The sequence below is a fragment of the Mesoplodon bidens genome (genome assembly GCF_964165515.1).
Source record: "Mesoplodon bidens genome assembly, chromosome: 1".
In the NCBI taxonomy this organism is placed as follows: Eukaryota; Metazoa; Chordata; class Mammalia; order Artiodactyla; family Ziphiidae; genus Mesoplodon; species Mesoplodon bidens.
In genome coordinates, this window is record NC_138176.1 from 125,565,684 (window position 1) to 125,590,938 (window position 25,255).

At 36.8% G+C, this 25,255-nt stretch overlaps 1 protein-coding gene across 1 annotated transcript in view; it reads left to right on the forward strand.

Annotated features, from left to right (window-relative positions):
• Positions 1-12,097, forward strand: part of UBA6 (ubiquitin like modifier activating enzyme 6) — a 98,952-nt gene extending 86,855 nt beyond the window's left edge. Inside the window, exons 29-33 of the mRNA XM_081249469.1 lie at positions 4,133-4,326; positions 5,076-5,203; positions 7,601-7,688; positions 7,870-7,964; positions 9,764-12,097. Of these exons, the coding sequence (XP_081105595.1) occupies positions 4,133-4,326; positions 5,076-5,203; positions 7,601-7,688; positions 7,870-7,964; positions 9,764-9,899 (641 nt within the window). The 3' untranslated portion in view covers positions 9,900-12,097. The remainder of the gene's footprint in view (positions 1-4,132; positions 4,327-5,075; positions 5,204-7,600; positions 7,689-7,869; positions 7,965-9,763) is intronic.
• Positions 12,098-25,255: the final 13,158 nt, after the last annotated feature.

Genomic DNA, 25,255 nt, shown 5'->3' on the forward strand with positions numbered 1-25,255 from the left:
TATGTTGGGTGCATAAATATTTACAATTGTTATATCTTCTTCTTGGATCGATCCCTTTATCGTTATGTAGTGTCCTTCCTTGTCTCTTCTAATAGTCTTTATTTTAAAGTCTATTTTGTCTGATATAAGAATTGCTACTCCAGCTTTCTTTTGATTTCCATTTGCATGGAATATCTTTTTCCATCCCTTTACTTTCAATCTGTATGTGTCTCTAGGTCTGAAGTGGGTCTCTTGTAGACAGCATATATATGGGTCTTGTTTTTGTATCCATTCAGCCACTCTGTGTCTTTTGGTGGGAGCATTTAGTCCATTTACATTTAAGGTAATTATTGATATGTATGTTCCTATTCCCATTTCCTTAATTGCTTTGGGTTCGTTATTGTAGGTATATTCCTTCTGTTGTGTTTCTTGCCTAGAGAAGTTCCTTTAGCATTTGTTGTAAAGCTGGTTTGGTGGTGCTGAACTCTCTCAGCTTTTGCTTGTCTGTAAAGGTTTTAATTTCTCCATCAAATCTGAATGAGATCCTTGCTGGGTAGAGTAATCTAGGTTGCAGGTTTCTCTCCTTCATCACTTTAATTATGTCCTGCCACTCCCTTCTGGCTTGTAGGGTTTCTGCTGAGAGATCAGCTGTTAACCTTATGGGGATTCCCTTGTGTGTTATTTGTTGTTTTTGCCTTGCTGCTTTTAATATGATTTCTTTGTGTTTAATTTTTGACAGTTTGATTAATATGTGTCTTGGTGTATTTCTCCTTGGATTTATTCTGTATGGGACTCTCTGTGCCTCCTGGACTTGATTAACTATTTCCTTTCCCATATTGGGGAAGTTTTCAACTATAATCTCTTCAAATATTTTCTCAGTCCCTTTCTTTTTCTCTTCTTCTTCTGGAACCCCTATAATTCGAATGTTGGTGCGTTTAATGTTGTCCCAGAGATCTCTGAGACTCTCCTCTGTTCTTTTCATTCTTTTTTCTTTATTTTGCTCTGCATCAGTTATTTCCACTATTTTATCTTCCACCTCACTTATCCGTTCTTCTGCCTCAGTTATTCTGCTATTGATCCCATCTAGAGTATTTTTCATTTCATTTATTGTGTTTTTAATCGATGGTTGATTCATCTTTAGTTCTTCTAGGTCCTTGTTAACTGTTTCTTGCATGTTGTCTATTCTATTTCCAAGATTATGGATCATGGAAATAGAATCTTGGATCAGCTTTACTATCATTATTCTGAATTCTTTTTCAGGTAGACTGCCTATTACCTCTTCATTTGTTAGGTCTGGTAGGTGTTTATCTTGCTCCTTCACCTGCTGTGTGTTTTTCTGCCTTCTCATTTTGCTTATGTTACTGTGTTTGGGGTCTCCTTTTTGCCGGCTGCAGATTCGTAGTTCCCGTTGTTTTTGGTGTCTGACCCCAGTGGCTAAGGTTGTTTCAGTAGGTTGTGTAGGCTTCCTGGTGGGGGGGACTAATTCCTGTGCTCTGGTGGTTGAGGCTCGATCTTGTCTTTCTGGTGGACAGGTCCACGTCTGGTGGTGTGTTTTGGGGTGCCTATGGCCTTATTATGTTTTTAGGTAGCCTCTCTGCTAATGGGTGGGGTTGTGTTCCTGCCTTGCTAGTTGCTTGGCATAGGGTGACCCGCACTGTAGCTTGCTGGTCGTTGACTGAAGCTGGGTGCTGGTGTTGGGATGGAGATCTCTGGGAGATTTTCGCTGCTTGATATTATGTGGAGCTGGGAGGTCTCTTGTGGACCCGTGTCCTGAAGTTGGCTCTCCCACTTCAGAGGCACAGCACTGGCTCCTGGCTGCAGCACCAAGAGCCTTTCATCCACCCGGCTCAGAGTAACAGGGAGAAAAAGTAGAAAGAAAGAATTAGTAGAAGAAAGAAAGAGAGAGGGAAAGAAAGGAAGAAGGGAAGAAAGGAAGGAAGGAAGGAAGGAAGAAAGAAAGGAGGGAGGGAGGGAGGAAGGATGGAAAGAAAGAAGGAAAGAAAGGAGGGAGGGAGGGAGGAAGGAAAGGAAGAAAGACAGGAGGGAGGGAGGAAGGAAAGAAAAAGAAAGTGGAAAGAAGAAGGGTGGGAGGGAGGAAAGAAAAAGAAAGAAGGAAAGGAGGAGCGGAGGGAGGGAGGGAGGAAGGGAGAGTAGGAAAAAAAGAAAGAGCAGGTAAAGTAAAATAGAATAAAGTATGAAATATAGTAGCGTTATTAAAATTAGAAAGTAATTATTGAAAAAAAAAAAAAAAAAAAACCGGACCGATAGAACCCTGAGACATATGGTGGAAGCAAAGCTATACAGAGAGAATCTTACACAGAAGATTACACATACACATTCACAAAAAGAGAGCAGGGGGAAAAATCAAAAATCTTGCTCTCCAAGTCCACCTCCTCAATTTGGGATAATTCGTTGTAAAAAGAGGAAAAGGGCGAGAAGTCTGAAATCTTGCTCTCTAAGTCCACCTCCTTAATTTGGAATAATTCGTTGTAAAAAGAGGAAAAGGGGGGAAAGTCTTAAATCTTGTCCTCAAAGTCCACTTCCTCAATTTGGGATGATTCGCTGTCCATTCATGCACTCCACAGACGCAGGGCACATCAAATGGACCGTGGAGCTTTAATCCGCTGCCTCCGAGGCTGCACAGAGAGATTTCCCTGCCTCTGCTCTCACAGCTCCCGGGTCTCAGCCTTGGACCTGGCCCCGCCTCTGCGCGTAGGTCGCCGGAGGGCGTCCGTTCTTCGCTCAGACAGGACGGGTTTAAAGGAGCCGCTGATTCGGGGGCTCTGGCTCACTCAGGCAGAGGGGAGGGAGGGGCGCGCAGTGTGGGGCGGGCCTGCGGCGGCAGAGGCCGGCGTGACGTTGCAGCAGCCCGTAGCGCTCCGTGCGCTTTCCCGGGAAAGCCGTCCCCGGGTCTCGGGGACCCCGGCAGTGGCGGGGTGCACAGGCCCCCCGGAAGGCGGGGCGGACAGTGACCCGCGCTCGCACACAGGCCCCGCGGCGGCGGTGGCGGCGGCGGCGGCAGCAGCGGCGGCGGCGGGCCGCGGCGGCCGGCGGCGGCCGCGGCGGTGGCGGGCCGCGGCGGCGGGCGGCGGCGGCCCACGCCCGTCTCCGAGGTCCGTGCCTTACCCGCGGCTCGTGCCTGTCTCCGGCGCTTCCCCAAGCAGCCCTCTTAATGCCCTCTCCTCGCGCACCAGGAAACAAAAGGGAAAAAAGTCTCTTGCCTCTTCAGCAGCTCCAGACCCTTTCCCCGGACTCCCTCCGGGCTAGCCGTGGTGCACTAACTCCTTCAGGCTCTCTTCCTGCCGCCAGCCCCAGTCCTCTCCCTGCGCTCCGACTGAAAGCCGATACCCGAGCCTCAGCTCCCAGCCCCGCCCGCCACGGCGGCCGAGCAGACAAGCCTCTCGGGCTGGTGTGTGCCTGAGGGCACCGGTCCTCTGTGCCAGAATCTCTCCGCTTTGCCCTCCGCACCCCTGTTGCTGTGCTCTCCTCCGCTACACCGAAGCTTTCCCCCTCCGCCACCTACAGTCTCCGCCCGCGAAGGGGCTTGTAGTGTGTAGAAACCTTCCCCCCTTCACGGCTCCCTCCCACTGGTGCAGGTCCCGTCCCTATCCTATTGTCTCTGTTTATTCTTTTTTTCTTTTGCCCTACCCAGGTATGTGGGGAGCTTCTTGCCTTTTGGGGGGTCTGAGGTCTTCTGTCAGCGTTCAGTAGGTGTTCTGTAGGAGTTGTTCCACGTGTAGATGAATTTCTGATGTATCTGTGGGGAGGAAGGTGATCTCCGCGTCTTACTCTTCCGCCATCTTCCTCCGGGGTCCTTATGAAATCAATTTTTGAACAGTACCCAGTGTTGACTTTTTTATTGTAAGCCACTTAATAGCAGATATACATGGCTTTCTTATTTTTATGTTTTTTTAGAAAGGTTTTTTTTTAAATATTAAAACTTATAATTTAGTGGTTTTAAAGCCATCATTTTCATATCCTTCAGTAACTTCAGTTCCCTGGATGTTGTTGTTGTCATTGTATTTTTCAGTCATTTGCAAACCTAAACAAAAAGGAATCTTTAACAGTAGTGAACCCACACTGCCTTGCTTTTTACCTAGTAAAGCCTTTATCACTTACTAGGAAACTTTGTTTTTCTGGTTATTGTCATCAGGTGACCTTCAGATGGCAGTGCTTTCATTTGAAAAAGATGATGATCGTAATGGACACATAGATTTCATCACAGCTGCATCAAATCTTCGTGCCAAAATGTATAACATTGAACCAGCTGACCGTTTGAAAACAAAACGCATAGCAGGTAGAATTATACCTGCTATAGCAACGTCCACTGCTGCAGTTTCTGGCTTGGTGAGATTATGATTCTTTGAAAATGCTCGTTATTCATTGCTTCTTTTCTGTCTTCCCTGTTACACCACCCCAAACCATTCACTCAGAGATCTTAGAGAAGGAGGGATACATATTGATCTTATAATTTAAAATTGTAAGATATTTCTGAAAATACAGTAATCTGTATTTTGAACTTTTACAGATAATACAGATATTTTAATGTAAAAAAATAAGCTCTGTCAAGATAGAGTATAACTTTTCTTACAGGCAGTAATCCTCTTCATCATCTTTGTATCCTCTGTACAATCCAAATGCTCGATTTTTCTTGAATAAAATGAACTACCCTAATCTTTGCTCTTTGATTATATTGGATTTTAGTTCTTTGTCTTAAAATAAATGTAATTTCTGTTAGTGATTTGGATTTCTTTAAATTTAGTCTTTCCTTAATGATTTAGAATCTTTAGGATGGCCCTAGTTATTATACCGTACTGTAGTGTTATTCTTAGAAGCTATGTAATTATTGTTCCTATTATTAAATGATTTTAGACTGCTGTATTGCTTGACTTCTGATATCTGCTTTCAAAGTAGGAAGATTACATGGTCAAATTAGTTAGAGGCTTATAAGAAATTTATATTACTCCAGTCCAATAGCTGCTTTTATCCTCTACACAGAAATGCTTGAGAAGAATTCAGGAAAATTATATAGATGCAATTAAAGTCATGAATAGTTTTAGGCTATTTATATAATCAGATCACCTTCTTTTGTCTAGGTTGCATTGGAGATGATCAAAGTAGCTGGTGACTATCCATTTGAAGCTTACAAAAATTGTTTCTTTAACTTAGCCATTCCAATTATAGTGTTTACAGAGACATCTGAAGTAAGAAAAACTGAAATCAGGTATGCATGAAGGTGTGTTTCTCTTGCATAATGAGAATGAAATAATTTTTTTACCTTTTAAAAGGGATAAATAATAGCTTTATCTCTCCTTTTCTCCTATATATATAAACTCTTCCATCACTTCATGATGAGGTCAAAACCCCATCTTCATGTAGCATTTCTTTTTTTTCTTTTTTCTTTTTTCTTTTTTCTTTTTTTATTGTATAATTGATGTACAGCATTAAGTTAGTTTCAAGTGTACAACACAATGATTCAACACTGGTATATGCTGTGAAATGATTACCACAATAAGCCCAGTCACCATCCATTATCATACATAGTTATAGAGTTTTTTTTTCTGATGATGAGAACATTTAAGATTTACTCACTCAGCAACTTTCAAATATGCAGTAGAGTATTATTAACTATAGTCACCATGCTTCACATTATATATCCATGATTTACTCATCTTACAACCAGAAGTTTGTACCTTTTGACTCCCTTTATCCATTTGCCCACCCTCACTACCTGTTTCTGGCACTATCAGTGTTCTCTGTATCTATGAGCTTGGGATTTTTTTTGGGTTTTGTCTGGTTGGTTGGTTGAGTTTTTTGTGGGATTTGTTTGTTTTAGATTCCACATATACATGAGATGATAAGATATCTGTCTTTCTTTGTCTGACTTATTTCACTTAGCATAACGTCTTCAAGGTCCATCCATGTTGTCACAAATGGAAGGATTTCATTCCTTTTATGACTGAATAATACTTCATTATATATATATTATATTATTATAATTATATATAGTACCACACTTTCTTTATCCATTCATCAATGGACATTTAGATTGATTCCATGTCTTAGGTATTACAGGTAATGCTGCAGTGAACCTGGGAGTACAGATATCTTTTCAAGTTAGTGTTTGCATTTTCTTTGGATAAATACCCAGGAGTGGAATTGCTAGATCATATGGTAGTTCTGTTTTTAATTTTTTAAAGAACCTACATACTGCTTTCTATAGTGGCTGTATCATTTTTACATTCCCATCAAGAATATACAAGAGTTCCAGTTCCTTCACATCCTTGCCAACACTTGTTATCTTCTGTTTTTTGATGATAGCCATCCTAACAAGTGTACAGTGATATCTCATTGTGGTTTCGATTTGTATTTCCCTGATAATTAGTGATAATTAAGCATCTTTTCATGTACCTGTTGGCCATCTGTATGTCTGCTTTGGAAAAATGTCTGTTCAGGTCCTCTGCCTATTTTATTATTGGATTATTTGGGTTTTTTGCTGTAAAGTTATATGTGTTCGTTATATATTTTGGATATTAACCCCTTACCAGATATATGATTTGCAAATATTTTCTCCCAGTCGGTAGGTTGCCTTTTCAGTTTGTTAGTGGTTTTCTTTGCTGTGCAGAAGATTTTTAGTTTGATGTAGTCCCACTTGTTTATTTTTGCTTTTGTTGCCTTTGCTTTTGGTGTCAAATCTAAAAACTCATAACCAAAACCAGTGTCAAGGAGCTTACCACCTAAGTTTTCTTCTAGGAGTTTTATGGTTTCAGGTCTTACATTCAAGTCTTCAATCTATTCTGAGGTAATTTTTGTGTGTGGTGTAAGATAGGAGTCCAATTTCATTCTTTTGCATGTAGCATGAAGCATTGCTGACTAAACTAGCCATAGAACTCTCACAACATATAATCTGCCCCACTGTTTAGCATTGTACTTTCTATGGTTTCATCTGTCTGCCTAATTCAGATGAATTAGAAGCCATTCTAGTGTCTGACTAATGGATAATTAGGTTAAGAATCTAGTTCCAAAAGTTGTATGACAAAGCAAATCAATTCCCCTGGACTTCCATTTTTCAATTTTTAAATTGGTAACAACCAAAAATTTGAAAACTATTATCTTGGCAAGAGTATGAGAAGGCACTCTCACACATTACTGATGAGAGTATAAAATAATATAACCCATATTAAAGCAAATATAGCACTATATTTCAAACTTGCAGATACATTTGCACTCATCTCAAATGATATATGTACAGGATATTCATTTTGGCATTGTTTATCGTAGCCAAAGATTGGGACAACCTAAGTGTCTAGTAATAGGAGACTGGAACATCCACACAGTGAAACTCATGCAACTGTTTAAAGAGAGAAATGGAACTCTCTTGCTAAGACATACTGATTTATAATAAGACACTGGAAAGATAAACAAGATACTGATAAAGTGGTTACCTATGTGGTGCGATGGGGAAGTAAGATGGAATTATGGAATATTTTGTTATATTTTCCTTTTTTATTCCCACATTAATATCTAGCTAAATCACAAATAGTGGACTTCTGGGATTTTTTATTATTACTAAAGGGAAGAAAATTTAAATGTTTTTGTTCTGAATATTTTTCTACAACAGAAATGGAATATCATTTACAATTTGGGACAGATGGATTATACATGGAAAAGAAGAGTTCACCCTCTTGGATTTCATAAATGCCGTCAAAGTGAGACAATTATTCATTAGTTGCTTCGAATCTGTTAGTTTTATACATAATTTCATTAGAGGTTTTTATAAATATTATTTAGCAGGAGTTTTCTCTCTTTTTACTGGTTGTAAAACATTGTCATCCAGCATTTTATATTTGGGTGGAGCTTTGATTGTTTCTTTTGGGTATTCACTTTCAGGAGAAGTACGGAATTGAGCCAACAATGGTGGTACAGGGAGTCAAAATGCTTTATGTTCCTGTAATGCCTGGTCATGCAAAAAGATTGAAGTTAACGTAAGTATTGAACATTATATGCAAGAGATTCTCAAAAGTTGAAATATAAGTTGGATGCACACTAGAAAATTAAATATAGAGGTTGTTGAAGTTCAGATAAAAATATGTGATTTACTCCTATCTAATGGCAGTAATAAAGACAGTGACTCTGCCAAGCTCCACAGGCTACCTATCAAGTGAGATTTATAGGATTATAATACCCTTGTGAGTTTATTATCGTTCAGGGTTAGCTTATAAGCTAATAGGCTTAGAAACCTGATTTGGTCAATATATCAAGTAAAAGTAGATCCACCTCTTATATGCAGACACAAAAGGACTAGGCTTGTGAGACTGAAGTATTTTTTTTAAATGCCAAATTGTTATTTTCATTTATTCAACAGATTTTTTTAAAGAATGCCTGCTATGTACCAGGTACTTTTGTAAACATTAGGGATACAGCAGTGAGCAAAGCAGAGTCCCTGCCCTGCTCGAGGAGTTTACATAACAATTAAATATGTATGTCAGATGGCAATAAGTGCTGTGGGAAAATAAAGCAGAATAAGGAGGTATTAAGTTGCTACAGTATATTGGGCAATCTAGGTATTCCCTCTGCCTGTCATATTCTTTTTGTTGTTGTTGTGTTGTTAAAGATTTATTTATTAATTTATACTGATTTTTGGCTGCATTGGGTCTTTGTTGTTGTGTGCAGCCTTTCTCTAGTTGTGGCGAGAGGAGGCTACTCTTCATTGCACTGCGCATGCTTCTCATTACAGTGGCTTCTCTTGCAGAGCACAGGCTCTAGGCATGCGGGCTTCAGTAGTTATGGCTCATGGGCTCAGTAGTTGTGGTTCGTGGGCTCTAGAGCACAGGCTCAATAGTTGTGGCGCACAGGCTTAGTTGCTCCGAGGCATGTGGGATCTTCCTGGATCAGGGCTCGAACCTGTGTCCCCTGCATTGGCAGGCAGATTCTTAACCACTGCGCCACTAGGGAAGTCCCTGCCTGCCATATTCTGATGTGAAAGGCTGACATTTGAGCAGAGACCTAAAGGAAGAGAGGGAGGAAAACAGCCAGTCTTTGCAGTGGTCTGCAAGGCCCTAAATTATCTAGTTCCCACTTACCCTTCCAAGTTCCTTTCATACTTCTCTCTCCTTGCTCACAATATTCCAGTTATACTGGCCTCCTTACTTTTCCTTGAACATTCCAATCTCCAACATGCGACCTTTGCTCTAGTTTTTCCCTCTGCTTGCAACTCTTTCTGAGATGGCCATCTGACTAACTCTCACCTCTGGTCTTTGCACTTCCTGAAGAGGCCTCTCTGAATCCTATTTAATACTGCATACTGTCTGGTACCCCAGCCTAGCATGCCTAATCCCTTTTACACTGCTCTACTTTTCCTCTTTCTCATAGCATTTATCACTGTCTAACAGTTACTGTATTATTTATTGTCTCTCCCCTCCCACCAATATAAGCTTCATTCACAAGGGCAGGGATCTATATTTGATATATTCATTGTTTAAAAGCATTTCTCACATTTTAGGTTTTTTACTGTGGAGTTTTTGTTTTTTGTTTTTGTTTTTAAATAAGTGGTCTGTATTCCTTATCATTACCAGCAAAGGTAAAAATTGATTAACTGTTAGGTAAAAGAATGTCTTGATTTTAGAGCTTTTAGTAAAGAAAATAATTATATGAAAGCAGGTGAATTATTAGATTTAAAAATAAATTTAAACAAGCCCAGATTCTTTGCACAACATTATCACCAAATCACTCTTTCATTTTACAGAATTTACCAAATTATTTTTCTTTGCTTATTTTTCCTTAGAATGCATAAACTTGTGAAACCTTCTACTGAAAAGAAATATGTGGATCTTACTGTGTCATTTGCGCCAGATACTGATGGAGATGAAGATTTACCTGGACCTCCAGTAAGATACTACTTTAGTCATGACACTGATTAACAGAAGTTGTCTTAAATTTAGGACTACTTGATTTTGGAAAGAATGCACTTATTCAGGAGCTTAAAAAGTCAGCTCATAATGCTATGGATTTCTCTTTGATGAAGCCTTAATTTAAGGGAAACATCAGTAAAAAACTACAGTGAAGAATTGTAAAGCATTTTGAAGCATAGTATACACATGTGTAGTGCTTCATATGTGGATGTGCTCACAAGCAACTTCGAACTGGAATGCTGTTTTATAATGCTTACCAAAAAATTGTGTATTAACCTCTTTGGATGAAAAGAAGGAAAAAATATGTATCTAAGACCAGAAGAAATAAAAGATCAAGAAATTGAAAGTAACAAATGCAACTATCCAAAAAGTTTAATCCCATTTTATGAATTTCTTTTTGTTTAGTATTTGAGGCCCATTTTTCTATACAAACAGTGTTTGGTTCCCTGCACCTCTCATGATGAGGCTTTGAATTTAACACCCATGGAGGAGGGATGGTAGCAGTGGATGAAGAGTAGTTACTCTTAAAACTTTAAAAGTTACAGTTTACTGACATGTTACCTCTGCTGATTTAACCAGAGTTTGTTATATCACTGTCTCCCCAAAATCAGGATCTCTTGCTGATAGCATCAGTGTTGTAAGTCATGAGGACATCAGATGACAGGTGTTAACTGGGACTAAATGTTAACAATAGCATATGGACTCTGACAACCCGCTTAGAGAATCCATGAATGTGAACAGATAAATATGGCTAGTCATTTGATTCTTTAGTATGCCTTCTAGTGTGGCTGTTTTATTTATTCGGAACTCTAAACCTGATTGTCATAGTATATAAGACTAAAAGGTTTTGTAAAGGGAGTGTCCTTAGAAGTAGATGAAAAGTAGAAATTAAAAAATTATCACTAGTTGAGTCTTGATTTTTTTTCTTCCAGCAGCCTAATGGACAGAAAAAATAATAATAAATTAATATTTTATTTTAAAGGGAAATGTATTATTTAATTCTACATTCCCAGAAAGGGAGTTGACAAAGATAAAAATTTATTTTTTTAGGTCTTTATTGATAGAAACTTTCTGTTTTCTGATATGAGCTATTGCATATGTTCATAGAAATGCTTTCATTAAAATAACATAAAGTGTACTCAACACTGTAAACTCAGTGAAAACAGCAGGTGTTTCTTTTATTTCCAGGGCTATCATGCATTCTAAAGCAATTGGCATTTTTTAACCACAGAAAGTCATTTCCCTCTAGCTGCTTTTCTTCTGCTCTTCTGTTCAAACCATTAATAGGTACTTTGATAAATTAAAAACTAGATTCACATCAGTATTACTCCAATTTGGTATCTTTTTATATTGTCTACTTTCCTTTTATTCCACTTACAAATAGTTTAAGTTACTTAGTCAACCAGCTGTATTGTTTTCGTTCTTTTGTAAAAGTATCATCCAATTGGGAAAATATATTTAGGAGTGGAGGGTGAATTTGTATGATTAAAGGGTAGTCTGCGTTGGAAGTGAGGATAAGTGGACAGGATGAGTTTAAAGGAAATGGCTACCTTTGAAATAAGCAATTAATTTTGGTTTGTCATATCCTACCTTCTCCCATCATGTATATTGCAAATATAATGCTTAAAATTAATGTTACTTAAAATTGAATCCAGGAATATCAAAGCTCTATGGCTTGGAACTTTAGAGGCTAGCAGCAGTAAAAGCACTTTCCTATAAGAAGTCTGTTCCCACTTTTTTGTTTTGTGCTCTATGACAATAACTGATATTTTCCAGGTAGCCATTCAGTAATTCTCAACTGTGATCTAGTAGCTTGCTTATATTTGATCTAAATCCTCCACATCTCTTCAGAAGTAAATTTAGAACAGAACCGTGCTATCAATTCTTATTTATAGAGATCAGTGCTTTAGCAGATATAAATAAAATCAGTAAGGATTAAGTTCATTTTGTGATTAAATCTGAAACCATTTTGTCATTGCTTTTTTTTCTGTAACGGTTATTGCCATTAGTTTCTTCTGTATAGTTCTACTAGGCTGGAAAACCAGCATGAATTTAATGACGGTTTTTTTTCATTATCTGTTTTATTTCTGTCCCATGAGATCAGTGCTGGTGATTGAAATACCAGGTGCAAAAATTAATGATTTGATTTTGTATGGTACCACTGAGTGATTTTTTACTTATTAAAAATAAAGTAAGAAATTTGACAATATCTTTGTAAATCCTGTTCCATAGCTGACTAGAGATTCCAATTTTATTATTTATTTTGTGAGTAGTGTTGCTTTGGTGTTTCCTAGTTTTCAAGTTTTGCAATCATGGAGATAGAACACTCACTGGATGTGGAGAGACATAATTTCAAAGTGCTTTTAGCTTCTGGAAATTCTTTTAAAACAATTGAGAAATTGTAAAACCTAGAAGATCTGGTAAATCCCAGACTGTTGGTTGGGGATTTCCAAAGTCCATTCCTTTTTAGAGTTCAGAGCAGTATGTTACACATCTATAAGTTCCTCTAAATTGTCCCAAAGAACTTGGATGTAGATGTGTATCTTTATTTTTATTTTTTATGTATCATGACACTCCCTGGTTGTGCCAGTGACAAGACATAAAAACGTCAGCAGTGTTTAGAGTCCACTATTTTATAATTAGTAAAATGAAGACAGAAAGAAAATTGTTCTCTTGAGATCTTGAGGGAAAATATTCTCTTGACCTAATAATCCTTTCAACTGCAATGAATATTATCAAAAATTCATTGTGATTGTAAATATATAACCATTTAGTATACAATCATTAGGTATGGGCTTAACTGTTTACTTTTAACAAATTCAAAACATAAATCAGGAAGTTGCAGTCTTGGGAGTCACAGGAAGTAATCAGTAGGTAATTTGTTCATTTTTGTCTTGCCTTGTCTTAGCTTTGTTTATTTAAGAAATATATATTCATATATATACATATATGTATGTGTGTGTGTATATATATATATATATTCAAAAGAGTATATAAAACACAAATACACAGTTTAAGGAATAATTGTAAAGTAACTACTTGTATAACCAGCTCTCAAATCAATAGAACATTGACAGCAGCCCAGAAACTCCCCTTGCGGTCCCTTCCCAATCACAACCAGCTTCCCCACACATACCCTCTAGCAGTTAGCACTTTTCTACCTTTTGTGATAACTGTGTCTTTGTTTTTATTTATAGTGTTACCACCTATGTATGTACCTAAACAATACATACAGTTTACTTCTGTTGTTTTTGAACTTTATGTAAATAGAATCAATACATTCATTTGTGGCTGCTTCTTTCATTCAACATGGGATTCATCCATGTGGTTGCTTGTAACAATACTTCATTCATAGTCATTGATGTGTAATTTTACCTTTGCATTAATATACAACTATTTATTTATTCATTCTATTGACTGTGGACAATTGGGATGTTTGGGGTGTGGGTAATCACAGTTCCACAATGAACATTATTTTATGTATTGCCTAGGGTAACTAAGGTATATATGCCTAGGAATGGAATTCCTTGGTCATAGGATATTCACATCTTAAATTTTATTAGATAATAACAAAGTTTTTCCTGAACAATAGAGCTGTCGTGTCTTCCCACTTTGCTCATCTCTGGTGTTAACAGATGGTTTTTTTTTTTTAATTTTGCCAATCTGTTGGATGTGCAGTTATATCTCATTGAAGTTTTACTCTGCATTTCCCTAATTACTCTAGAAATTAAGCACCTTTTAATATGTTTGTTGGCCACTCTTTCTTTTTTGTGAAGTGACTTTTCAATTCTTTTGTCCATTTTTTGGTTGTGTTGGCAGGGTTTTTTTCCTCCTTGATTCATAAAAGATCTTTATAAATCCTGTTCTTAGTTGGCTATATAATTGCAAATATTTTTTCCCACTCTGGCTTGCCTTTCCCTCTCTTTATGATGCTCTTTGATAAAAAGAATTTGTTAATGGTCAGGTACTGAGAAGTGTCAATTTTTTGTTTTAAGGCTAGATCTTTTTGTGAGTTTTAAAAAAAATTGTTCTCTAGAGCCACAAAGTCATGAAGATACTCCTCTATATTGTCTTCTAAAGCTTTAATTTTGACTTTCCGATTTTAAGTTTTTAATTCAAGAGGAATTAATTTTGTGTATGCTAGGAAGTGTCTCACCACCATTTATTGAAGTCCATTCTTTTCTGCAGTGCCACCAAAGTCATATGTCATATCCATATATGTATACGTCTCTTGCTGGATTTCTTGTTCCTTCTTTTCTATCCCTGTGATGGTATACTTCATCACGATAGCTGATATATTGTTTTTGATATTTGGCAGAACAAGTCCTCCCAACTTATTGTTCTGTAAGTGTCTTGGTTATTTTTAGCCCTTTGTATTTTCAGTTCTCAAATTTCTAATTTCAAACATGCATATCTATCACTTTGCAGTTTCTAATTGTCCTGCTGAAATTTTATATCTTTTATCTACCTGGACATGAAAAGCATGATTATTTTATAGCCTGTGTTTAATAATTCCCAAATCTGAAGCTCTCCTGGGGTCTCTTTTTATATTTTTGTTTCTGCTAATTCTTATTTATCTTGTATCCTTGTATGTGTGGTTATCTTTAATTGTATGCCAATGTTGTATTTGTAGGATTTTTTTTTTTTTTTTCGGTATGCGGGCCACTCACTGTTGTGGCCTCTCCCGTTGCGGAGCACAGGCTCCGGACACGCAGGCTCAGCGGCCATGGCTCACGGGCCTAGCCGCTCCGCAGCATGTGGGATCTTCCTGGACCGGGGCACGAACACGTGTCCCCTGCATCAGCAGGCGGACTCTCAACCACTGCGCCACCAGGGAAGCCCGCCAATGTTGTATTTGAAAGCTTGCTTGTAGAAATATAGTTGACCCTTGAACAACACAAATTTGAACTGCCTGGCTCCACTTATGTGTGGATTTTTTTTCACTAAATACTGCATACTACAGTATTATATGATTTGTGGAAATGGAACTTCGGTTACGGAGGACTGACTGTAAAGTCATAAGCAGATTTTCAACTGTGCAGAGGGTTGGTGCCCTAATTCCCATGATGTTCAAAGATCAACTGCAATTTGATGCCCAATAAGATATTTTCATCCTCCACAGAGTTTTTTTATATGCTCTACTAGGCACTTGGTCACTAGTAATTCAGGAACATTTTGACCCAATTTCAGAAACTGAGATTTTCTGAGTCATCCATGTGACTCAGAGCTGAGCTAACTGTACTAGTGCCCTTACTTCCTGTTAATCTTTACTTCAAAAACTCTTCAGGCTTACTAAGTGTGGATTTGGGTTACCAGAGCTAGTGCCCCCACCTCTTGGCTGGCACTACATTCTACCTTTGAATCCCAAGTCCCTTAGCTCCGCTCAGCTTCTCAGTAGCCTCTTAAAAATCTGCAAAATCTCCCAGGGTACAAGTGGTCACAAATGAAGAATTCATTTCCTTTATGAATTTCTATTTTCTCTCAGATATTAACTTGATAATTATTCCCTAACTTAGCTTTCTAATATCATCCAATACTTTTTCAAATATATTTGAAATATTTCTAAATATTCTCAAGTGAGAATGTTAAATCCAAATTACTCAGCCCATTTTATTTCCTGTTGATTATGTGTAAAGTGTAATTGATATCTCTGTATTGCTTCTGTATCTGGAAACTTACTAAACTCTAATGATGCTTGTAAATTATTTGAAAATTCTTTTGGGTAGTCTACATAATCTTTAAATAGGGACAGTGATTTGTTTTTTCTAAGATCCAAATTTTGGTTTTATTAATCCTCTCTATGTTTGTTTTCTGTTTCATTAATTTCTGCTTTTATCAGTATTACTTATTTTTTCTATTTTGTTTGGAGTTTTTTATTGTTCTTGTTTCTAATTTCTTGTGGTAGATGCTTACCTCATTCATTTTCAGCCTTTATTTTCCATTTTTCATTAGGGGTTGTTCCTCTTCAACTCTTGAGTTTTTTAGCAGAGTGTTCCTTCATTACCGACATAGAGTTTGGATTTGGGTTTTTTTTTAAATCCAATTTCATATTCTTTGTCTTTTAACTGGAACACTAAAGCCATTTACATTTAATATAATGACTAATAGATTTATGTCTGCCATTTTATTTTATGGGCGTTTGTTTTTTGTCTAGCTTGTTCTATGATTCTTTTTCTCTCTTACCTTTTTAAATTTGTATTTACTTTTGTTTTTTAATTCCATATATGCCAATTATTAACTGTCTCTCAATTCTAGACACCCTTCTGTATTCTGGAACTTTGCAAACTATATTTCTCCTTCACCATCTAGCTTCTTTTAGGTTCCACAAATAGGGGACACTAGAAGGAGACTGGAAAGCTGGAGAACAGGAGAAGAGACTTTGACTATTGCCATTTGCTTCCTGATCACTAGCATCACCTCAGCAATGGCTTTTCTCCCAGTAGTTGTGGTTGGTTCCCAGGCTCTACCTTTTTTCTGGCTCTCTGCAGGGTATCTGTTCTAGGTTTCCAGGTTCTAATAATCCTACTTTCTTCCCTTTAATAATTGTGTCCCTTGCCGACATTTTGACTTCTCACAAAACCTGTTTAACCAATTCCTGATGTTAAATTCTTTCTTAATATAAATAATATGATTTCTCTTTTCCTGAGCTCTACACATTTTTTTCTTTACTACTTTAGTGGCTTTTATCTTTTGATGATTACCCTATATTACAACATGCATATTCAGATTAAGTCAGACTAAAGTTAATCATTATCTTTACATTTTGGAAGATTATAATTTCCAAAGATAGCCACAGCGATATTTGTAGTCTCACATGCTTTTCTAGAAGCTTGCCACCCCCCAACCACCATCAGGCAACAGAATGTTTCCACTTACTTTGAAACAAGAATTTGTGACTACCTCAACTAATACAACAGAATGCAGCGTATGTAACTGTACAACTTCAAGGTTAGATCATAAAAGATTATATGGCATCTGCATGGCTGGCTCTCAATTTCTTTTGCTTGCTCTTTCCCTCCTGGAAAGCTCACCCTTGTAATCCAGATACCATGTTGTGAGGAAGCCTAAACTAGCCCCCAGGAGAGAAACTGAGACCCCTAACCTACAGTCAGCATCAGGTGTCAGACATATGAGTAAGCAAGTTTTCAAGTGATTCCAGGCCCCAGACTTCATGGAGCAGAGACAAGCCATCCCTGCTGTGCCCAGCTGAATTCCAGCCCCACAGAATCTGTGAACATGGATTGTTTATGCAACTTAGTTTGGGGATTATTTGTTACCCAGACGTAATAACTAGAACAACTATCTAACTAGCAGCTTGCATACTATGGTCATGTATTTTATTTTTGTATTTTAATTCCATTGTCAAGTACTTCAACGTCTTTTAATTCTATAGACTTTATTATTTTCTTATATAGTCATTGTTTATATTTATACACACACATATATATCACTTTCTTTACTCTTTATTCTCCTTTGTGCCTCAGGCTTACCATCTGGGATCAATTTCTTTCTACCTGAAATATTTCCTCTAGAATTTCATTTTGTGACAGTCCACTGGTAGCATACTTGCTTATGATTTCTTTGTTTGAAAATATCTTTATTTTGCTCTCATTCTGCAGAGGTATGTTTGCTGAATGTAAAATTCTAATTTGGCCTTTATTATCTTTCAACATGTTGGAAATATTTTTCTACTCTCTTACGACTTCCTCTTTGGCTCTTAAGTCAACTGTCAAGCTAAATATTGCATCTTTAAAACAAATATCTGCTTTCGTTGTATGTGGTATAATTATGTGTCTGGGTGTGGATTTCTTTTGTTAATCCTGTTTAGGATTTGTTCAACTCTTTGAATCTAGATTTGTGCCTTTTGTTAGTTCATTATTCCTTCACATATTGCCTATATCCCCTTTCTCTTTTCTTATATGAGGATTCTCATTACACGTGGCAGACTTACTCTGCCTTCCCTATTTATCACCCTCTCTTCTGTATTTTCCAATTGTTTTTGTCTTGTCAGGATTTATACTGTATAATTTCTTCTGACACATATTCTACTTTACTTCTCTTCATCTGTTTCGTACATACTTACTATTAAATCCATCCATTTTGTTTTTAATTTTGGTTGTATTTTTCAGTCCTAGAAGTTCTATTTGGTTCTCTTTTTTAAAACTGCTGGAACACTTTTTATAGTTTCCCATCCTCTGCAGATATTGTCTAACATCTATTTAAACTATGAGGGCCATTTTATGGTTTCATCAATTTCAATTTCTGCAGTTTTTGTGGCTCTTTTCCTGTTGTTTCTCCCAGCTCAATGTGTTGGTGGCCTTCTATTAGACTCTCCACCTTGGTCAGGCCCTGGGCTTTGATTTCTTTCTCCCTGTCCATTCCTTTCACTTTATTGCAGTCAACCACTTTGCCTCACTATCTTCAAGAGTCCATTTTTTTAAGCGTCCTATATTAAGAACTGCATTTCTTTTAGATTGCAAGAATTCATTCTTAACATTTGAGATGGTAACAAATTGGAGATCTTGAGTCTCTTGTTGCTTATCTATATTTGGACTAACTTAATTGTGAGGCCCTTGTGAATAAGAGATAGGTCGATCTTTTGTCATCTATGCATCAGTTAACAGTTGATATTACAGTAGATTTCAGAGAAGTATTTCACAAACTTTATTGTGTGTAGTAAACTTTATTGTGATGTGTTTTAAAAGAGCAGATTTCTGGACCAACCCCCAGAAATTAATTCACTCAGTCTGAGGTCAGCTTAGGAGTCTGCATATTTTTAGGCATCCTAGATAACTCATTGAATGAGTTTGCTAGGGCTGCCATAACAAATACCACAGACTGAATGACTTAAACAACAGAAATATATTTCTTCAGTTGCAGAGGCTAAAAGTCCAAGATTGATGTGTCAGTAGAGTTGATTTCTTATGAGGCCGTTCTTGTTGGCTTTGTTGATGGTCATCTTCTCCCTCTGTCTCACGTAGTCTTTCTTCTGTGTGTGTTTGTGATCTACTCTCCTCTTCTTATAAAGATACATCTTTATAAGGTGTTGGAGCTAAGAGGACATTAAGAATCCATTCCTAACCCCTTCATTTTTTCAGATGAAGAAACCAAAGAAGCCAAACATTGAAATAATTAGAACCAGGAGTAGAATATAAGCCATACCTTTTGATTCTTAGTTGATTCCCAATTTGAATGACCATCAATTTAGGAGCCTGTTTTTCAAGAAAAAAAAGTTTATGAAAAAATGTCCCTGAGATTTTGATTCAGTAGATCTGGTGTGGGGCTGAAGAATTAGTATTTTTAAGGAATTCTAAGTGATTAGTCTCATACTGTGTTGTATTTGTGAAATGGGTGATTATGCAGCCTTTTACCATCCTTATAAATTAATGATTTTTACAAAAGGAGGTTATGGGTTGACTTTGAGCCAGCAAAGAGACAACTTTAGGGAAAAAATGGAAAATGATAAATTTCACTGATTTCCAATAACCAAAAAGTGTGACATAGAGTATTTCCACTGGGAAAGGACTTCTCCTAGTACTTTTCCTGTCTGTGGTTTTTAGCTGGGTAATTAAAATAACTTATGTTTCATAATTGGTCAAATCAGATTTTAACAAAATCTTGTGAGGCTTTTTTGGAATTGCTAGAATTTATGAGAACTAGAGAATCTGCTGTGGAGATTGTATAGAGGTAAATGTATTAAACTGAAGCCCTGGGAAATAAAAACTCCATTTAGAAAGGACCACATGTTTTCAACTTATATCAGTGCATGGGAATGCATATATCTTTGAGTTACCCTCACAGCCATATACTATGGTTTTCTAGTGAATTGTTTTCATTCTGATAAGATAATGAAATTGTATGCTGCAGTGTTTAATTCTGGTATCCAAGTAAGTGACTTTGTAATCAGGATCAGGAGGATAGAGATAATTTTCTTTAAAAGTAATATCTTCCTTTTGAAAATAATAAATTACCAAGATACATGAAAGTATAATAGTTTTACCATTTTATTTTATGCAATATGTAGATTTTTCTTCAACCTCTCTCTTCTCCCTTCTGTGGTGGGTTCTAGGCCTAGAAATTGTGGGTGGGAAAGCTTGATTGAACCAATGTTGAAGAGGGTAGTTCTTTATTTTCAACATGAACAATTTTCCTGCTTGTACTTGAAAGCTTCAGCAGTATGTGTCAAAATGGATTTTCACCTTTTTTGTAGTTTTTCTTAGAAAGTCCTATTTCCACCCTCATTTACTCTTCCAGCTTACTCTTCCATCATCATTCTGCTTTTGAAAGAAAATATATTACTCTACAGAAGACAGTGTGACTATCTGAAGTCTCTTCATGTTTCCTTCTAACTCTGTTCATCTGTCATTCCCTACTCCTATAACAAGGGACTAAAATGCAGGGAGGTTGATAAATTTGTTCCTGATCACAAAGCAAACTGAACCAGTTCAGCCACCAGAATAATAGTAATAGCAGAGAACTAAACTAAAGAAACCACTGCCTAAGTCCCAGGCTAATTCCTGAGATATACATGCATAAGAGAGCCCCAAAGCAACATATCAAAGGTTTTGAAACTGAACTGATATTGGAACACTTCCCAGAGAAAGTAAGGCAAAATTAGTTCAATCTAATCAGGATGATTGCCTGCTTAAAAAAAAAAAATCTCCAGAGGATTTTAATAGGACCCAGAGGCTCATGACATAATATTCAAATTAAAACATCAAGATACAATTCAAAATTACTTGGTAAACAAAGAGGCAAAAAAACGAGACCACTTCTTAAGGGAAAAGACAACAGATGCCAACACTAAAATAACCAAGATATTGAAATTATCAAAGATTTTGAAGAGCTATGTTCCATGAGGTGGTGATAAATATTCTTGAAACCAACAGTAGGATAGATGTTCTCTACAAAGAAAGAAAAATTACACTAAGCAGAAATTTTCAAAATAAAAAATCTAAAATTAAAAAGATCCACTGGATAGATTCAGTAGAAGTTCTTCAAGTTGAAGATAAATGATACCACAGGAAAAAGAAAGCAATAGGTGGGAGTTATCTAGGTAATAATAGACTACTTTTCTCACATTCTTTAATATGTTTATAACAATTGAAAGCAAAAATTATAACGCTTGTTGGGGTTTTCAATGTTAGGTAGATGTAATATATATGACAACTATAACATGGAGGGGAGAGTAAAGGGACATATATTGTTGCAAGTCACTGTTGGCTACAAACAAGTTACAGTTGCAACCCACCCTCAAGATACAGGGTTTACATAGTGTGTGAATACCAGGAAATGGGAATCATGGTAACCAATAGAATATGGCAAAGGTGATGGGATGTCAATACCATAGTTATGTTACATTGCATAAGACTCCACCTTGCTAGTAGATTTGCTCAATAGTCCCTCCTTCCTTCTCCCTACCTCCACCTCCATTGGTATCTTTGAAGAAGCTGGCTGCTATGAACCCTAGAGCTGCAAGGAGTGAATTCTGCAAACAACCTGATTTGAAAGTGGATCCTTCCAGGTCAAGTCTCAGATGAAAACCCAGTCCTAGCCAACGAGATGATTCATGTAATCCTGGCTCTTCACATAGAGCCTGGAATGTAGTACATGTACACTTAATTGTGATGGTCCTTTTGTGTTTCTGAGAGTGACGGTTTTCCTCTGGGAAACAGAGAATACTGCTTCCTCCTTCCCCAATGCTATGCTTAGGCATTCAGCCATCCACTTATTCCACCAACATCCATCAGTTTCCACTATACCAGGCCCTGGGTCAGAAGACTATTTATTGAAGACTCAGAAAAAATGAACCAATTCCTTGAAAGACACTACCAAAATACTCTCAAGAAAAAAATAGATAACCTGAATTGTCCTACATCTAAATTCAATTAAAGAAATTGAATTCATAGTTTAAAACCTTCCAGCAAAGAAATCTTCAGGCCTATAGGGTGAATTCTACCAAATATTTAAGGAAGAAATAATACCAATTCTACACACATTTTCAGACTATAGAAGAAAAGAGAATACTTCTCAGCTCATTTTTTGATGCCAGCATTGCATTAATACCAAAACTAGACAAAATTGTTTTGAAAAACAGATAATACATATGATCAAGTGGGTATATGCAAGGCTGGTCCAAAAATGGAAAATGTATCAATTCATCATATTAATTAATCAAATAAAAAGAAAAATCATGATCATCTCAATAGGTACAGAAAAATCATTTGACAAAATTCAACATCCTTTCATGATTCAAAAACAAAAATAAAACCACTTCAGCAAACCAGGAATTGAAGGAAACTTCCTCAGTTTGACAAAGGGCATTTTAAAAATAATTAAAAAACTATAGACAACATCATACTTATTAGTGAAAAGTGGAATATTTTTCCTTTAAAACTGGGAGCAAGACAAGGATGTCCACTCTTACCATTTCAATTCATCATTGTTCTAGACAGTCCAGCCAGTAAGTACAATAATACAAGAAAAATAAATAAAAGGTATCCAGATTGGACAACATGAACTGAAATTGTCTCTAGTCACAGATAACATGATTTCTACATATAAAATTCCAAAGAATCAACAACCAAAAAAAAGGCTTTTAGAAATGAATAAGTGATATTAGCAAAATCGTGGAACACAAGATCAATATATAAAAATTATATTTCTATATAATACCAACGAACAATTGGAGTTCAGAATTTTTCAAACAGTACCATTTAGAGTAGCACCAAAAAATTAAATACTTAGCTATTAATCTAACGAAATATGTGCAGGCTCTGTATGCTGAAAACTACAAAAGCATTGTAAAAGAAAGAACATAAATAAATGGAGGGATATACTTCTTTCTCGATTGGAAGACTCAGTATTCTCAAGATGTCACTTCTCCCTGAATTGATTTATAGATTCAACAAAATCCAAATCAAAACCCAGGAGAATTTTTCTGTAGATAACAACAAGCTGATTCTAAAACTTATACTAAAAGTCAAATAGACTAGATTGGTCCAAACAATTTTAAGAAGAATAAAGTTGGACTTATACCTCTTGATTTCAAGAATTACTGTAAAGCTACAGTAATCAAGATAGTGTGCTGTTGGCAAAAGGGTAGGAACATAACCATTGGAAACTGATTCAGAAAAAATATGTTGAATTGACTTTTTATGAAGGTGTAGAGGCTATTTAATGAAGAAAGGATGATCTTTATAAACAAATGGTCCTAAAACAATTACATATCTAAATGCAAATGAACCTTGACTCATCCCTCACACCTTAAACAAAAATTCCAAATGGATCATAGACCTAAATTAAAACATAAAACTAGGAATTCCCTGGTGATCCAGTGGTTAGGACACAGCACTTTCACTGCCAGGGCCTGGGTTCGATCCCTGGTCAGGGAACTAAGATCCCACAAGCTGCATGGTATGGCCAAAAATAAATAAAACTGTAACACTTCTAAAAGAAAACATAAGAAAAAAGTCTTCATGATCTTGGGTTAGGCAAAGAATTCTCAGATACAACACCAAAAGTTCAATCCATAGAAGCAAAAATTGGTAAACTGTACTTCATCAAAATTTAAGACTGCTTTGCAAAAGATGCTATTAAAAGAATGAAAAAAAAATTTGTTAATCACATACCTGACAAAAGACTTGTATTCAGAGTATGAACAGAACTGTCAAAATTCCACCATAAGAAAACAACCCAATAAAAATATGGGCAAGATATTAAGGCATATATTTTGCCAAATTAGATATATGAATGGCAAATAACACATGAAAAGATGCTCAGCATCCTTAATTGTTAGGGAAATGCATATTAAAACTACAGAGATACCACTACAAACTTAATAGAGTAAATTTTTTTAAAACATCTTTATTGGAGTATAATTGCTTTACAATGTTGTGTTAGTTTCTGCTGTATAACAAAGTGACTCAGCTATTTGTATACATATATCCCCATATCCCCTCCCTCTTGCATCTCCCTTCCACCACCATCCCACCCTCTAAGTGGTCACAAAGCACCGAGCTGATCTCCCTGTGCTATGCAGCTGCTTCCCACTAGCTATCTGTTTTACATTTGGTAAGGTATATATGTCCATGCCACTCTCTCACTCCATCCCAGCTTACCCTTCCCCCTTCCCATGTCCTCGAGTCCAATCTCTACGTCTGCATCTTGAGTAACTTTTTTAAAGATAATATGAAGTGCTGGCAAGGATACAACCAGAGCTCTCAGACATTGATGATAGAGATGTAAAAAGGTGGGACCACCTGTGAGAAGAGTTTTACAGTTTCTTATAAAAAGTTAGACATATACTTATCATATGACCCAGTAATCTCTTTCCTAGATATTTTACCAAAGTGAAATGAAGACTTATTTTCACACAAAAATCTGCATATGAATATTTATATAGCTTAATAATTTCACAAAACTGGAAACAACCCTAATATATTTAAATTGGTGAATGGATAAACAAACTGGTACCTCCCTACAGAAAAATACTATTCATAAATAAAAAAGAGTGAGCTCTAGTACACAATACTTGTGTGAATCTATACATTATAATGAGTGAAAGAAATCAGTCTCAGAAGGTTCCATACTGTGATTCCATTTATATGATATTCTGGAAAAATGCTAAACTATAGGAATGGAAACAGATCAGTGGTTGCCAGGGATTGTGTGTGAGAAGAAGGGTTGACTAAAAAGGAAGAACATTAGGACTTTTTTTGACATGATGCAACTTTCTGTGTCTTGATTGTGGTGATAGTTGTCAAAACTCATAGAACTATACACCAAAAAGAGAATTTTATGTATACAAATTAGGTAATTTTTTAAAAGAAAGGAAGAAAAATAACCCCTGTACATAAGATATATCACACTTGGAATCATTCAGTTCACATCTTCTATATGAAAAGCTCCAAAAGGGCCATATTTTGTTCTCAACACTAAGAATTCCTAGCCCAAGTACATGCAGCTACCCTTCCCTCCTTAACTACTCCGAGTTATCATGTGAGAGAACATGGGCTAACCTCCTCCAGGATTAGAGACCACAAGAAGACAGTGGTTCAGCCAGCCCCAGCTGACCACCAGCACCAGATGTGCGAATGAGCCCAACTTGGACCATGTAGCTCCAGTCAAGCCACCAGCTGGTTATAGTCCTGTGAATGACACCAAGTGAGACTAGCAGAAGAACTGCCCAACTGAATCCAATACAAACTGCTGATGTGCAGAGTCGTGAGCAAATAAAACTTGTTGATTTCACCACCATGCTTTAGGGGCGATTTGTTACACAGCATTAGATAACTGACACAATATCATCCATCGAGGAGGCAAATTATATTGGATCCCTCACCCCCTTTTTTTTTTCTTTTTAA